Source organism: Apteryx mantelli, chromosome 12, assembly GCF_036417845.1.
Source record: "Apteryx mantelli isolate bAptMan1 chromosome 12, bAptMan1.hap1, whole genome shotgun sequence".
Classification (NCBI taxonomy): domain Eukaryota; kingdom Metazoa; phylum Chordata; class Aves; order Apterygiformes; family Apterygidae; genus Apteryx; species Apteryx mantelli.
In genome coordinates this window covers 22,280,472-22,292,680 of record NC_089989.1, presented here as the reverse complement: position 1 = coordinate 22,292,680, position 12,209 = coordinate 22,280,472, and the positions used below count along the sequence as shown (strand labels likewise).

Genomic DNA, 12,209 nt, shown 5'->3' with positions numbered 1-12,209 from the left:
CAAAATGGCCAAGTTTGGGAAAAATAACACCCTGCTTAGCTAGCAAAGTACTGTCAAGTTTATTATACATTAGATCTAACCTCCATATAGCTTTGCAGCCATACGGTTGACTCTTTGCCAGTCCTTAAAATACATTCTGTAAACTAAGATCTTGGTCAAGTTGGCCGTGTTCCCCTTTTCCTCTCTATATTTGGGTGTCAGGAGATTTATTTATTTAATTTCCCATGAGTTTCAAGGACTTGCAAGAATCGCTTAAAAGAAAAAAAACAGCAGAGAGAAAAAAGTTAAAGGAAATGGAAGTTTTCAGTGGAGTCTGTAACTGCGTTAGCTTCGTGAACAGCAATTCTTGTGAGCACTTGGCAGCCTGAAGACTTGTGCTTACCAAGAGGAGCTGTTGAAACAGACCCCTGGTGTGAGTATAAAGTCTGGCTAGCTTCCAGCTCATGGAGAGCAAAGTGGTCATATATTAGAAAGCTCTCGAAAGTTTTATAACAGATATTTCCTAATTCTCCCACATCCCTACAGAGAGGGCAGCGTTCCCATACAGCCTTGTAACACAGTGTAGTCTGATTCTCTCCAAGACTATTAAAATACCCTCTGTCTGTTGCCTGTATCTGTCGTTTTGCTCTGGAAGGTCACACAATTGAAGTTCAAGACAAGGACTAGCAGGACCAGTCAGCCTTCACAGCACTTCTGTACTGTAGAGTCTGTTGTCTTCCGATCCCACAGGTGCTGGCAGCCAGCTCCATCACGCGAACTCTCCAGCAACATGTCAGTAGATTAAAAAGAACGGAACAAAGTTAGCGCATGGACAAAATGTGCATTATCTTGCCCATTGGGAGGAGGCAGGACCCTCACGCTAACATGAACTGACTCCTCACTCGTCATTACCCGATGAGATCTTAGGCCAGTTAGTCTATGCCTGTGACTCGGGGGACTTGGCCATGGTGCAGGTATATTCAAGGGACTCTACAACCTCTAAGAGAGGTTGAAGTAGGTCCAAGGCTCCCTGCCCTAAATGGCAGTGGTGTCACAGAGACCCTATGAGGGTCTGCTGGGAAAGGTGTAGGTTGTATTCTTGCTGGGTTGTCCTATTGCTTATGAGAAATCCATGTTGTAGAGTTGGTTTGCAGCTTGAGCTTCACACCTCGCATCTCTTACGCAGTCTCCTCCTCCTGGATCTCCCTGTTGGCATTTATTGTGATGGTGAGTGTTGTGCCTTTGATCTTCTGGCCATAGGGTAAAGATGCTCCGACAGCTCAGCCTGTTGTGTTGTTGATGTTTGGGTATCTCAACGTGGTGCTGAGGTAGGAAAGTGAAACACTATGATTATACATTAAATCTAATGACACTTGCTATATTCTCTGGCTCACAAACAGGGAAGTCTCCTTGTGTGCCCTTCCCCTGTTCTCTGCCTCTGTTTTTGTATCATGATCATGCAAAATAACAGCACTAAGTGACTGGGGCCCTGTTGTGCTGAACAGCATACAGACTAGTCTCAAAGTGCTGGTTTTATCCCTAGAATTTCACCTAAGATCTAAGTGTCAGCTAAGATGCAAAATGAAGACAAGGGAGATGGGATCATCTCTTGGCAGAGATGACAAAATAAATGGCTTAGAGAAGCCTGAAGCCTCACTATGAGGCAAGACTAGGCTGCAGTGATGGAGGGGTGGTTTGGTTTGGTTTTGGTTTTTTGGCTGGATTGACTTAAGCCACTTAGTTGGAAAGAAGCAATTCCTGCCAAGAAAGGGCTGCAGTGCTCCATGCTGCGGATGGGCCACTGCGCGTCGATAGAGCTGGGCTCAGGCTGCCATCGCTCCTCCGGCCCCTCCTCTGTGGGTGGGAAGGGTGGGAGCTCAGCGGTGACCAGGCATTTCGTGCACCGTGGCCCCAGCAGGGGCTCTGCAAACCCCTCTACCTGCCCCTGGCCCTGGTTGGACTGCAGCAGGCCTGCTGTAACTTGTTGGGAGGAGAAGACAACCTCCTCGGCCAGGTGTGCAATCAAAAAGACATTACAGTAAAAAGTCAGGTGAATGTGGCATGGTCAAGGAAGGAGTAACAGGATGAAGTGAAAGATGTGACAGGCTATCTAAATGTTGTGAAGCAGTTGAGAGGCCCCCTAAGCAATCCAGACTACTCTACGCTGTGGGGGTAAATGCAGTATGAGTGCAACTCTGAAGTGCCTTTTGAGGATGGTCAGAAGGAGCTGCCCTTTAATTTGTTCCTATTATGTTTGTATTCTGCATCTCCTGCTCTTTTAGTGCTTTGCCTCCTTAATGTGTTGTAGATGGAGGCTTGCCTTACTGTGATTTTTTTTTCTCAGCCTGGGAATCTTGTCCTTGGGAAGCGCTTTGGTCCCAGTCAAGGTTATTGGCAAAGTTTGGAGCTTCATGGGCTGGGGATAGGATGGGGCATCTGATACTGGGCTTTGCAGAGCAGCTGAACCCCGGGTGACAGCACCCAGGGTTGAGGTGGCCGTGTGAACGTCCGTAATCAGAACGGGCCCTGTAGGTATCGCTTTTAAGTCGGAGGGTTATTCATTTGCTGCCATTGTTCGCCTTGTTGCGGTAATTATCCAGCACAGCCACACTGAAAGAGCGAGTTGCCAAATTTGCCTGACCTAGTTACTCCCCAGCTACTTTCGTTATGTCATATAACAGGTTGTGGCTGACAACCACTCCTCCCGCCGAGAGCGCCGTGCCCAGCAGCAGCAGCAGGGGCCTCCTTGCCTGCAGCCCGTGCTCCCGGCTAAGCCGTACACGCTGCAAAGTCGCCGAGTGCTTTGCACTGCAGGGACCTGACTCTTCTCGGTTTACACGGTAGCCTTTGGCTGTCAGGACACATCCCGCAGGTACTGGATCCCTTGTCAGAAACTGCGGTGGCGATGGGTAAGGGCATAGGAGCTAGTATTGCTTTTTCCACTTGTGCTGGGTCCACACCCAATTAATTACCTTCCCGAGTGTGAACACCTTGTTGTACGCACTTGGTTCCTTCCTTTCCCTCCATCTTTCTAATTGCACCCTTCTTTCTGTCAGCTTTTTTAATCACCTTTCAGTAATCACAGGCAATTTTATTCAATGCTGTGGCAGTCTTGAGAGTATTCAGTCAATGTGCATATGTTTGTGGGCATCTTTCGTTAATAGTAAATTTTTAAAGGGGTTGATTTGAGAGAAGAGGGACTTTAATATCTTAATTCTCAAATTTGTATTTAAAATGGTTTTATTTTCAGTCTATAGTGGATCTCCATAGTCTGTATCTGCATTGAAGAACTCATACCAGTTTTCATTTCTTGCCCTGGCTCTAAAGAGTTAAAGATGACAGCTCTGGAATGTTGCTTTATTGTATTTTTAATCTGCTTTAATCTGAGTTTACAGTCTAAAGATTTGCTTAGCACAGTTAATACTCATCTGACTATCTTCATTCTTGATCTGTGTTTTTATCAGGATTTTGGACTTTTATCTCTATGACAGTAAATTCTAGTGTTGATGCTGGTCTAACGAGGGTTCGCTATTGTAGTTATGATTAAGCCTTGCGATTTTTATCGCATTCATAAGTCTGTCTCTGGGCAGCAAAACACCTGAGGTCTTCTCTGAATTGGGAACCAAATTCTGCCCATGGGCACCGAAGGCAGGAGTTGTTCTTTCCTAGCTGCTGAGATATGGGCATATCCCTGCTGTTTAGTAATTGCCGCTCACTCTGGACATCTGCTACATCCTTTATTATTCTGATATTTTCAGTATGACAAAAGCCACCCGAACCCATTGGGCCAAATGCACTGTTTAGATAAGCCAGTGGCCTTTTTGGAAGAGCCACACGAGGGGATGAATTTGTCTTGCTGGTTAAAATGATTGGTCCCTATGCAAACTCTAATTGAAAAATATCAGTTTCATCCCCTCCCTGGAGGTGCTCCCTCTGTTCTGCTTAAACTTATTTACATCTAAAATGTATAAGATTCAGATTACATTAGCTGGATTACATCCATCTACTTAACCTCTTGCTAGTGACCTTGTTCCCACTTGGGATAAATCTGGGAAAACGGTCCATCTTCATATTCAACACGTGGCCATGAGAGCATTCTGCTGACCTGGCTCCCAGGGCCCCCCGCCTGCTTGCTGAAGCCTATGCTTAAATTACCCTGGCAATTGCAGGCATTGCAAATGAATCTTTTTACGGCCCATCTTCCCCATCTATTTTTGAAATTTAACCTTTTTGTTAAAGCTACGCTAAAACAGAGAACCTTGTTCACCAGCCTCAGGGGCAGAGGGATTGTTACAAAATCAAAATATTGCCTGAACGAGTGGAAAGAATCGCGGTCCTGTACTCCTTTTTGAATGACACATATTTCTGTATGGATTTGTGTCAAGTCGAAGGCTGTCCAAACTCCTTGACAACCCAGGGCTGTATTACATTATCGCAAGGGCCGACTGGGGGACCAGATGGCAAATAATGTTATATTATGATGGAAAATAATTCCAGGCTCAGAGGGAATTGTCCAAGAGACCGTCGCTTGCATAGCCTTGGTGTACGCTGGATAAAGGCTGAAGCGGGCTTTGGGAGCCCCCGATTCAAATCTTGTCTCTGCTACTTAGCTACTGCATGACCCGGGGTCAGTCCCTTCGCCTCCCTGCGTCTGCCTTTTCTTCTTCGATTTTTAGCGCCGTAAAGGCAGGGGTTCTCCTGATCGTTTATCTTGTACCGAGCTTCCCTGCGAGCGGCCCCAGCTTCTGCTGCTATATGGTGATACGGGAGATTAATGAAGCCTGGTGCACCCTGTTCCAAGCTTTGCAGCAGCGGCTCCGCGGGACTGCCCCGGCGCAGGACCGCGGGCTCTCGCGCAAGAGCGCTTTTAGGTGCTGGTGTGCTCCAGCTGCAGAGACCCCAGAGCTTTCGTTCAAGAGACAGTGTAGTAAAACAGTAACGATGATAACTTTAAAAAGTATTGGCTTCGTGATATAGTAGGGTAGCTCACTTAAAACATTGAACCTAATCCTTTACTGCCGTGTATGCTGAGTTGCCTTTAGGCCTTTGCTGCGTGAGCGGGGAAAAAAAAAAAAATTACTCCCACATCAGTGGTTGGACTTGTTGTTCAGCTTGTGTGGACTGGTGCAACTCCCGCAAGACCAAGGAGTTGGGCTGCTGCATGGTAGCTGAGAACGTGGGCTCTCGTTGCGCGGGTGTGTGTGTCCGCATGGGGCCTCGGTGGCACTCATGCATCTGGCTCATCCTGTTCATCTCCCTTTCCCACCCCAGCTTCACTTCTGGCTGTTGTGATATGTAATTTTGACTTGTAAGAAGCTCCGCTCTAATATATGGGGATATTTATAACCACCCAGAAAGCATTTCTCACAGAACTGACATTTGCAGAATTATGTTTGTGAATGTGCATGAGCGTTTTGTACTCAGCGAGTTTCTATCTTGTAGCATGGGCTACTGCACTGAAAAGAGGTGGGGAGATTCCCCCGTTAAAGACACCGCCAGTGTCTTGCTTGCAATAGGTCAGGTCTGGGGAGCACCGCTCTTACCTCTGCACCCCTAAACACGGCTGCTAAGCAAAAGCAGCTCAAAGCGAGGACATGAGCGCAGCAAAACCCTCATCTGGGAAGCAAAGACTGAAACCTCATCACCTGAAAAAGGCAGTCCCTGGACACTGCCGTTCGGCTCATTTGATGTCTCAAAACCCTACGTGAAGTGCTTTGTGGGATCACTTTTAACATTCGCAGCAGTGTCATAGAGCCCAGTAAAGCGACTGGAGTTTCTTAAAACTTGTATTTAGGATAAGGAAACAAACACGGAAGAGCAGCCTCATAATTCCTGTTGATATTCCTTAATGGTTGTGACGTGCTTTGAAGATGAGAGGTGCCGAGACGCCTGGTTATGAAGTCTCGAACACCCCTGCAATGCCAGCAGCTGCTCTTGGTGCAGGTCAGCAGAGACGTAGGTGCCGGTTGCGTAGCAGCTTGCCCCAAGTGCTGCCGAGTTTTCCTTGGACCTGGCAACAGAGAGAGGCGGCCTTTGATGTGGGAGTTGCATTTGGATAGTTAAATCTGTCCTCACGGAATTGGTTGTACGCTTAAAAGGTGATGAGCGACATGTAGTTAATTCTGCCTTGGGGCAGGGAGATGGTCTTGATGAGCTTTTAAGGTCCCTCCTGGCCCTGTTTTCCATGCTTTTGCGGTCCAGCAACAGCTTTGCTAAAGGAGAGCCTGTCTTTCCGGCTAAGCAGACGTTGCAGGGCGATGGCGTTTTCTCATGTCGGGATCTCTCCGTGCGCGAGTGCAGGAGGGTTGGCCCAGGGAGAGGCGTGCTGGGACGCCCCCGTCTCCCATAAGCTCCCCATTGCCGCTGTCGGCCTCAGAGGCTGTTTGAGCAGATGCATTTTAAGCTAAAAAAGGCAGCTCAGAGCTGCATTACAAAGACCAGCCTGACGCAGACCTGGAAGTAACAAGGTGACTTAAAGTTGCACCTATGTGAAGAATTACTGGGCTGCAACCGCTGCCTTTTTTCCTAAGCATCAACATTAAAGAGACTTGAAGGAAGGGAGAAGTTGAAGCTATTTTTCTTCCTAATTTGTGATGCGCCCCTCCCCTTCCTCCCTGCTAATAAAATATGTCTGTGAGTGCTTGGGAGGCTGCTTCAGCATAGCTGCTGCCACACCTGTTGGGGAAGGGGAAATTCCTTGTAGTCTGCCCTCGCGGAGGAGCCCGGGGGAGCGGCGGGGCTGGAATGCTTTATTATTGACAAAGCTGACAAAAAAACTTCCTTTCCATGAAAATTGAATTATTTGTTTGTTCGCTTTTTAATTTAGTCTCTGTGGGCCAGACCTGCAGCTGTGGTAAATTAGCTCAGCTCCAGATGTGCCCTATATATTTAGGTATGTCACCTTCCTGTACGTGTGTGTAATTCTGCTGGATCTTCACGCTAGCCCCTTCTGGCATTGCTTCAGCTTTCGGTCTGCTTTGTCCTCTCGTCCAGCCAGCAGATCCTAGGTGACAAGGATGCGCTGGGGCCTTGGTGACAGGAGACGGGCGTCGCGTTCGGTATCTTCTCTTGTAGGCTGTCAACAAGAGAAAACAAAATGTATGAAAATTGGTGGGACTGTTCCTGCGCTCAGCTGCGCCCTTTACGTGCCGTTCACAGGGTGCAGGAGGGAGGGAGGCGGCAGCTTTGTCAGCCTGCGAAGCCAACGGGAAGCGCGTCCGCTTTGCTCTTCTAGTCTTACCGCTGGTCCCAGCGCAGAACGAAGACTGGGATTGTTGCTCTCGAGAGGCCAGTTTTGAAAGATTGCACTTAAGATTACAAACGAGAAAAAAGGCTCCACGTGTGGTTTTGACATGTTAGTGTTGAGCAGCAACTGGACATGATCAGAGTGCACAGTGCTTCCAGGACATACCTTTTTGGAGGGGGCTCAAGGAGGAGATTTTGGAGGTGGGGGGTCCCGAACATTGCAGTAAAACTCAAGTGTGCTTGCAAATGTCGGAGGCTGTAAGATCCCAGCTGTGTGTGGCAAAGGGAGATTAGTTATCCTACCTTTGTGATTAATAAGTATTTATCTAGCATCATGGGTGTGCATACCACCATCAGAACAAGGAAGCGAGGTCCGTGCCCTGAGGAGGTGCTGTGCTTTAAGCCGTGAATACCTCCCGTTCACCCCTGCCCCCCCGGTTCATGGAAAGTTTTCCGGACGTTTTGGAGTGTGCGGGATTGGGGACCTGCCTCGGCCCGTACCGCGAGGGGCTGCAGAGCCAAGACTGCCCGGAAAATGCGCAGGGGCAGCAAGAGGGCGAATGGCGAGAGCGAGCGGGGGGGGGTTGGGGGGTGGGGGGGGTGGGAACGGCCTTGCAGGGTGCTGGCGTGCGTGTACCAAACGTCCGCGAAAGGGAGAGCAATTGCACGGGGGCAGCGCCTGCCGCCCCCCCCCCCCCCCCCCCGAGCCGGCGGGAGCTGCGCGGGCCCGAGCGCGCCGGGCTGCGCGCAAGGGGGCGGCTCGCAGCCCCGCATCCCGCTCGGCAGCGCGCTCTCCTGCGCTGCCAATTTTCAACAGCACCGGCAAAAAAAAAAAAAAAAAAAAAAGTTGCATAAACTTCCCTGGGCGAGGCCCAATTCCCCCTCGCAGTGGTATGGTCTGCGCTGGCGAGAGGCCGGCCGGCGCGGTGACAGGCGCGGCGCGTGCGCTGCGTGGCCGGCCGCGGCGGCGCGGGGATGCGCGCGGCTAACGCTCTCCTCTTGCCGCACGCAGGGCCAGATCGAAGTGGAGAGCGAGACCGTCTTCAAGTTAGCAGCCCTGGTCTTGCAGGTAAGGCCGCCCTTCTCGCGGCGCGCGTGCGCTGCCCGCTGCCTCGCTCCGCAGCTTTGGCGTGTGGCGGCGGCTTGACTTGCTTGTTAGTTCAGCTGGGTTTTGTTTTTCTGTTTTTTTCTTTTTTTCCTCCCCCTCTGTGAAGACAAAACCGTGCAGCACTGTTTATAGCCTCTGCAGATTGGAAAAAAAAAAAAAAAAAAAAAAGGAAAAAGCTACAAATGTCGGGAGCTATTGTTCTCCGGCTAGCGAGAGAAATTTATGTTTGAGCAATTTGGATTTGAAGGAGGGAAAGAAGGAGAAAGACTCCTCAAGGGAAGTAATTAATTTCAGGAGGTTTCTCTTCAATTTATCACTTAATTTTCTAATTTAAATATATTCTGGAGATCTGGGAGAAGGAAGAGGGTTTAATACTGTAGCTAAAATTTGCTGTTTTCCCCCCGTGAATTTTTCTCTGAGCCTATATTTTTATTCCTCTATTATAGTAAAATAGATTATGTTAATTTTTCCTTTCATTAATCAAGTTTTTTTGTCCTTAGACTTAAGTTCTGGTTACTTACCACTTGCTATAAAATAAATTTCTACCGTATGCAAGGTGATGTTTTGTAACCCCCCCCCACACACACACACACCCCCACACTCCTCCCACCCCCAACTGCATTTTCGCTGAGCAAATGCTCCAGCAAAGCCGCAGCGGTTTCATCTGCCTGGACTGTCCTCGCCCTGAGTGAGCGCAGCCCCCCTCAGCTGTTGACCCGCTTGTGGAGTCAACCTTTCCCTGGATTTGCTTGTCTGGGGAGAACTGTATTTCGCTTCTCCTGCAGTAAAAGCGACTTTTGATTTGGAGTGTGAAATTCGCCCCAGTTTTGGAAGCTGCGTTATTTATGGCGTAGGTGGATAACCCACAGCTGGAAGCATCAGGGGCCGAGACCCGTCTCGAATGCCTGCGCGCAGCCTCGGTGGCTCGCGTGAGCGTGACCGCGGGGGTCTGGCCGGGAGGCGGTGGGAGAGGGCAGCGAACAATGCTGGGAAAGCTCTGGGGCTCTCTCAGAGATCGCGTTTTAATTCTTGTCACTGTTTTTCAATTGTAGGAAGCTAAAGGGGACTATTCCAGGTAATAACGTTTTCCTTTCTAATACTAATGTGCTTGATGGATGTGTTTTCTTTAGTTTGCATTGTATTTCAAACAATCAGGAAAATGGGTGGGGGTAAGAGCCAGCCTAGAGCGGTGGGTGAAGAAAGTGAAATCCACTGCCAGGCTGGATAAAATCTGCCCAGTCTGCCGGGTGAGTAATTCTCTTTGTGAACAGGCTCTGAATGGAAACGGGTTTTTTTTCCAGGTCGTCCCAGTTTGGTCACACACACACACACCCCCCCCGTATATGGCTGCCCTTTTTTTTTGCAGGGGATGGAGGGACAGTGCGCACCCTGTCCTCCCGGAAAGCCCGTGCTTTGCGCTGCGTGTCAGACCCGTTTCTGCGCCCCTCCTAGCGCTGCCCGCGTACGGTGGTGGATGTGTGCGCGGGGGCCGGAGCTGGCAGCTGCCGGCACCGGGCATCAGTGAGCCGCTTGCTTTCGCAGCTGCCCTGCCGGGGCCTCCCCCTCCCTGCACTTGACCTGCCAGTTGTGGTGTTGTAGCTGGGCTGCGACCTGGGCTTGCGGGGTTTAGCTGTCCGAAGCTGCACAGTCAGACCGTGTTGGCCCTCGGAAATCGCTTTCTACCTGTTGGGCTCCGTGTGCTGGTTACGGGAACTGGCCGTGCTGGGGAGGAGGGGGGTTACAGGAGCCAAGGGAAGAGACCTTCAATTAGGAGCAGCTCACTAAGCAAACAGAAATTCAAGAGGTCAGCTTTGGTCATGTTAATATTTTACTACTTGCCGAGTTTCTATAGAGGAAGAGTGGTGTCTTTACACTTTGGCTACAACAGCTTTTAAGAACCACGCTCTGAAAATGCTCAGGAAAGAGCTACCTGCTCACATGCAGTAAATAACAGTCACAGCTGACCACCAAAACCAGCAGCAGTGGCATATTCTGCTTTTCATTCAGCACGGAGTTGTCAAGTAAGTGCCAATTCCTCTACTGAGAGCCCTTCTCTGAATCCCAGTCCTTCCTCCACGGGAGGACAGGCTTTGGGAAGTCCCTCACAAAGCTCCCTTTGCTTTTGATGGTGGGCTGTCAGGGAGGAAAAGTTCCCCTTGTGGCTAAGATTGCCTGGACTGGCTGGCTGTACAGATGATTTCTGTTCCTGTTCATGCTGTAGAACTGCTTTGTGACCCACAGGATATTGCTTGTAGCTATGATGTGTTGCACTTTTCTCTAGAAAGACTGCTAGTCTTTCCTGATTTCACAGTGACTCCATAAGCTTAATTCAGTTTATGGACAGGTAGCCACAGACCTCAAATTACTGCAGTTCACTTGATGAGAAGCCATTTGTTAAGCCGCAGCAACTGGTGACATGTGCTTTCTTAGCCTGGTACAAATTCTTCAGAGAAGAGGTTAAGGTTAGAAACTACCTTTGTGGTTTAAACCTCCCTCGTGTGGTTTAAACTTAACACTGACTCCTTATCATTTACAATAAATAAGGTTTTAAGTATTGCTTCACATGTACAAGATCTGTGTACATGGTTATTTTACATACCTCAGCTGACAAGTTGCAAGGAGTAGATCGCTTGTGATTAGCTTCCAAAGTATTTAAAGAGAACTGGAGGGAAGAATGCTCTGCTGCAGAATTGATTTCCTTTTCCAGGTGCTTCTCTTCCCCTAAGAGTTGCCTTTGCAGCAGAGCGTTGCTGCAACAATTGGTTCCTGCAGGAGCCTGGATTTTACGCCTCCGTATCTAATGAGCATGGCCAGCTGTTCTGGACGGAAAGGAGTGCACCAGAAATGAAGGAATTAGGTTTTACGTGTCACATGAGGCTATTTGGACCACCAGTGATAAAGCAACCAGCTTAATTGCAGGCATATCTTACACAGATACTGCATGGCTAATCTCCCCTGCCCAGCTCACCCCTGATAAAAGGGTATATTCTCCAAGGGATTCTGCTGTTTATGCAGTGTAGCTGTCTCCGTTTGTGGTGCCTTGGTTTTGGTGTCTTCACTGTACGCTATCGTTTGGAAATACCATTTTGAATCACTTTCCGGAATGTGGCTGTTGCGCCATTTCTGCTTACGTGAGAACACGTTTATTAACTTTTGTATAGGATTAGTACTGAATGAACTCCCAGTAAATACAGGAATTGCCTGAAGTCCTACAGACTTGATTTCTGCAAGCTGAAAGTGGGCCAGTCGGGACAAAGCTGGCGATTGCTGCATAGTCAGTTTTTTCACACTAGCAGGGAGCTCTTCTGGGGGGCACGTCCTGCAGACCGGTCACTGTGCAGAGCGGCTGCTGACTTCAAATGGGAATACACAGCTCAATGCCAGGATATGGACACTTTAAAATCCTGCAGCTCTAGTAACCCCGTTCCCCAATCCACTGTTCAAATTCTCAGATAGCGCTGCAGTGGAAAAGAACCGTAATCTTCCCAGAAACACCCGCCCTTATCCCGTGTTGAGTGGGCGAGCACATTCTTTTGAAATCTGTTTATTTTCAGTGAGCAAACCTGACACATGGGCAGTTGGAAGAAGTAAAAACTTCTTATTTCTATGCTGCAGAGGTCATTCTGGAGAGACTTTGCAGTCTGGTAGCACTGTCAGCACAAGAACATGAGGACCTCTGTGGTTTGGCCTCTGCAGGTGAAATCCAGTAGGATCACTGGGGCCTGGCCGGGGATGTTAGGACAAGGGCATGCTCCTTATTCAGCAGGAAGGTTTACACGAGTGAGAAAACACCTAAATCCCACTTTGAAACTTTATAGGCTCTTAAGTGCATACTTGCAAATGATATCCGCAGTATGTCTATGGTGTACGTGCCTTT

General features: G+C 48.9%; 1 protein-coding gene and 1 long non-coding RNA gene across 3 annotated transcripts in view; one reads left to right on the top strand and one right to left on the bottom strand.

Moving 5' to 3' along the window:
- The window catches only part of FRMD4B (FERM domain containing 4B), a 148,983-nt gene that overhangs the window by 95,902 nt on the left and 40,872 nt on the right, over window positions 1-12,209 (top strand). For both annotated transcript variants that reach the window (XM_067303467.1, XM_067303466.1), the window contains exons 6-7: window positions 8,237-8,293; window positions 9,385-9,407. In XM_067303467.1, coding sequence (XP_067159568.1) covers window positions 8,237-8,293; window positions 9,385-9,407 — 80 coding nt within the window. The remainder of the gene's footprint in view (window positions 1-8,236; window positions 8,294-9,384; window positions 9,408-12,209) is intronic.
- On the bottom strand, window positions 5,748-7,796 carry LOC136993207 (uncharacterized). Its single transcript, XR_010885439.1, has 2 exons — window positions 7,391-7,796; window positions 5,748-7,286 (listed from the first exon to the last, which is right to left on the bottom strand). It is a non-coding gene; the product is annotated as an uncharacterized lncRNA (long non-coding RNA).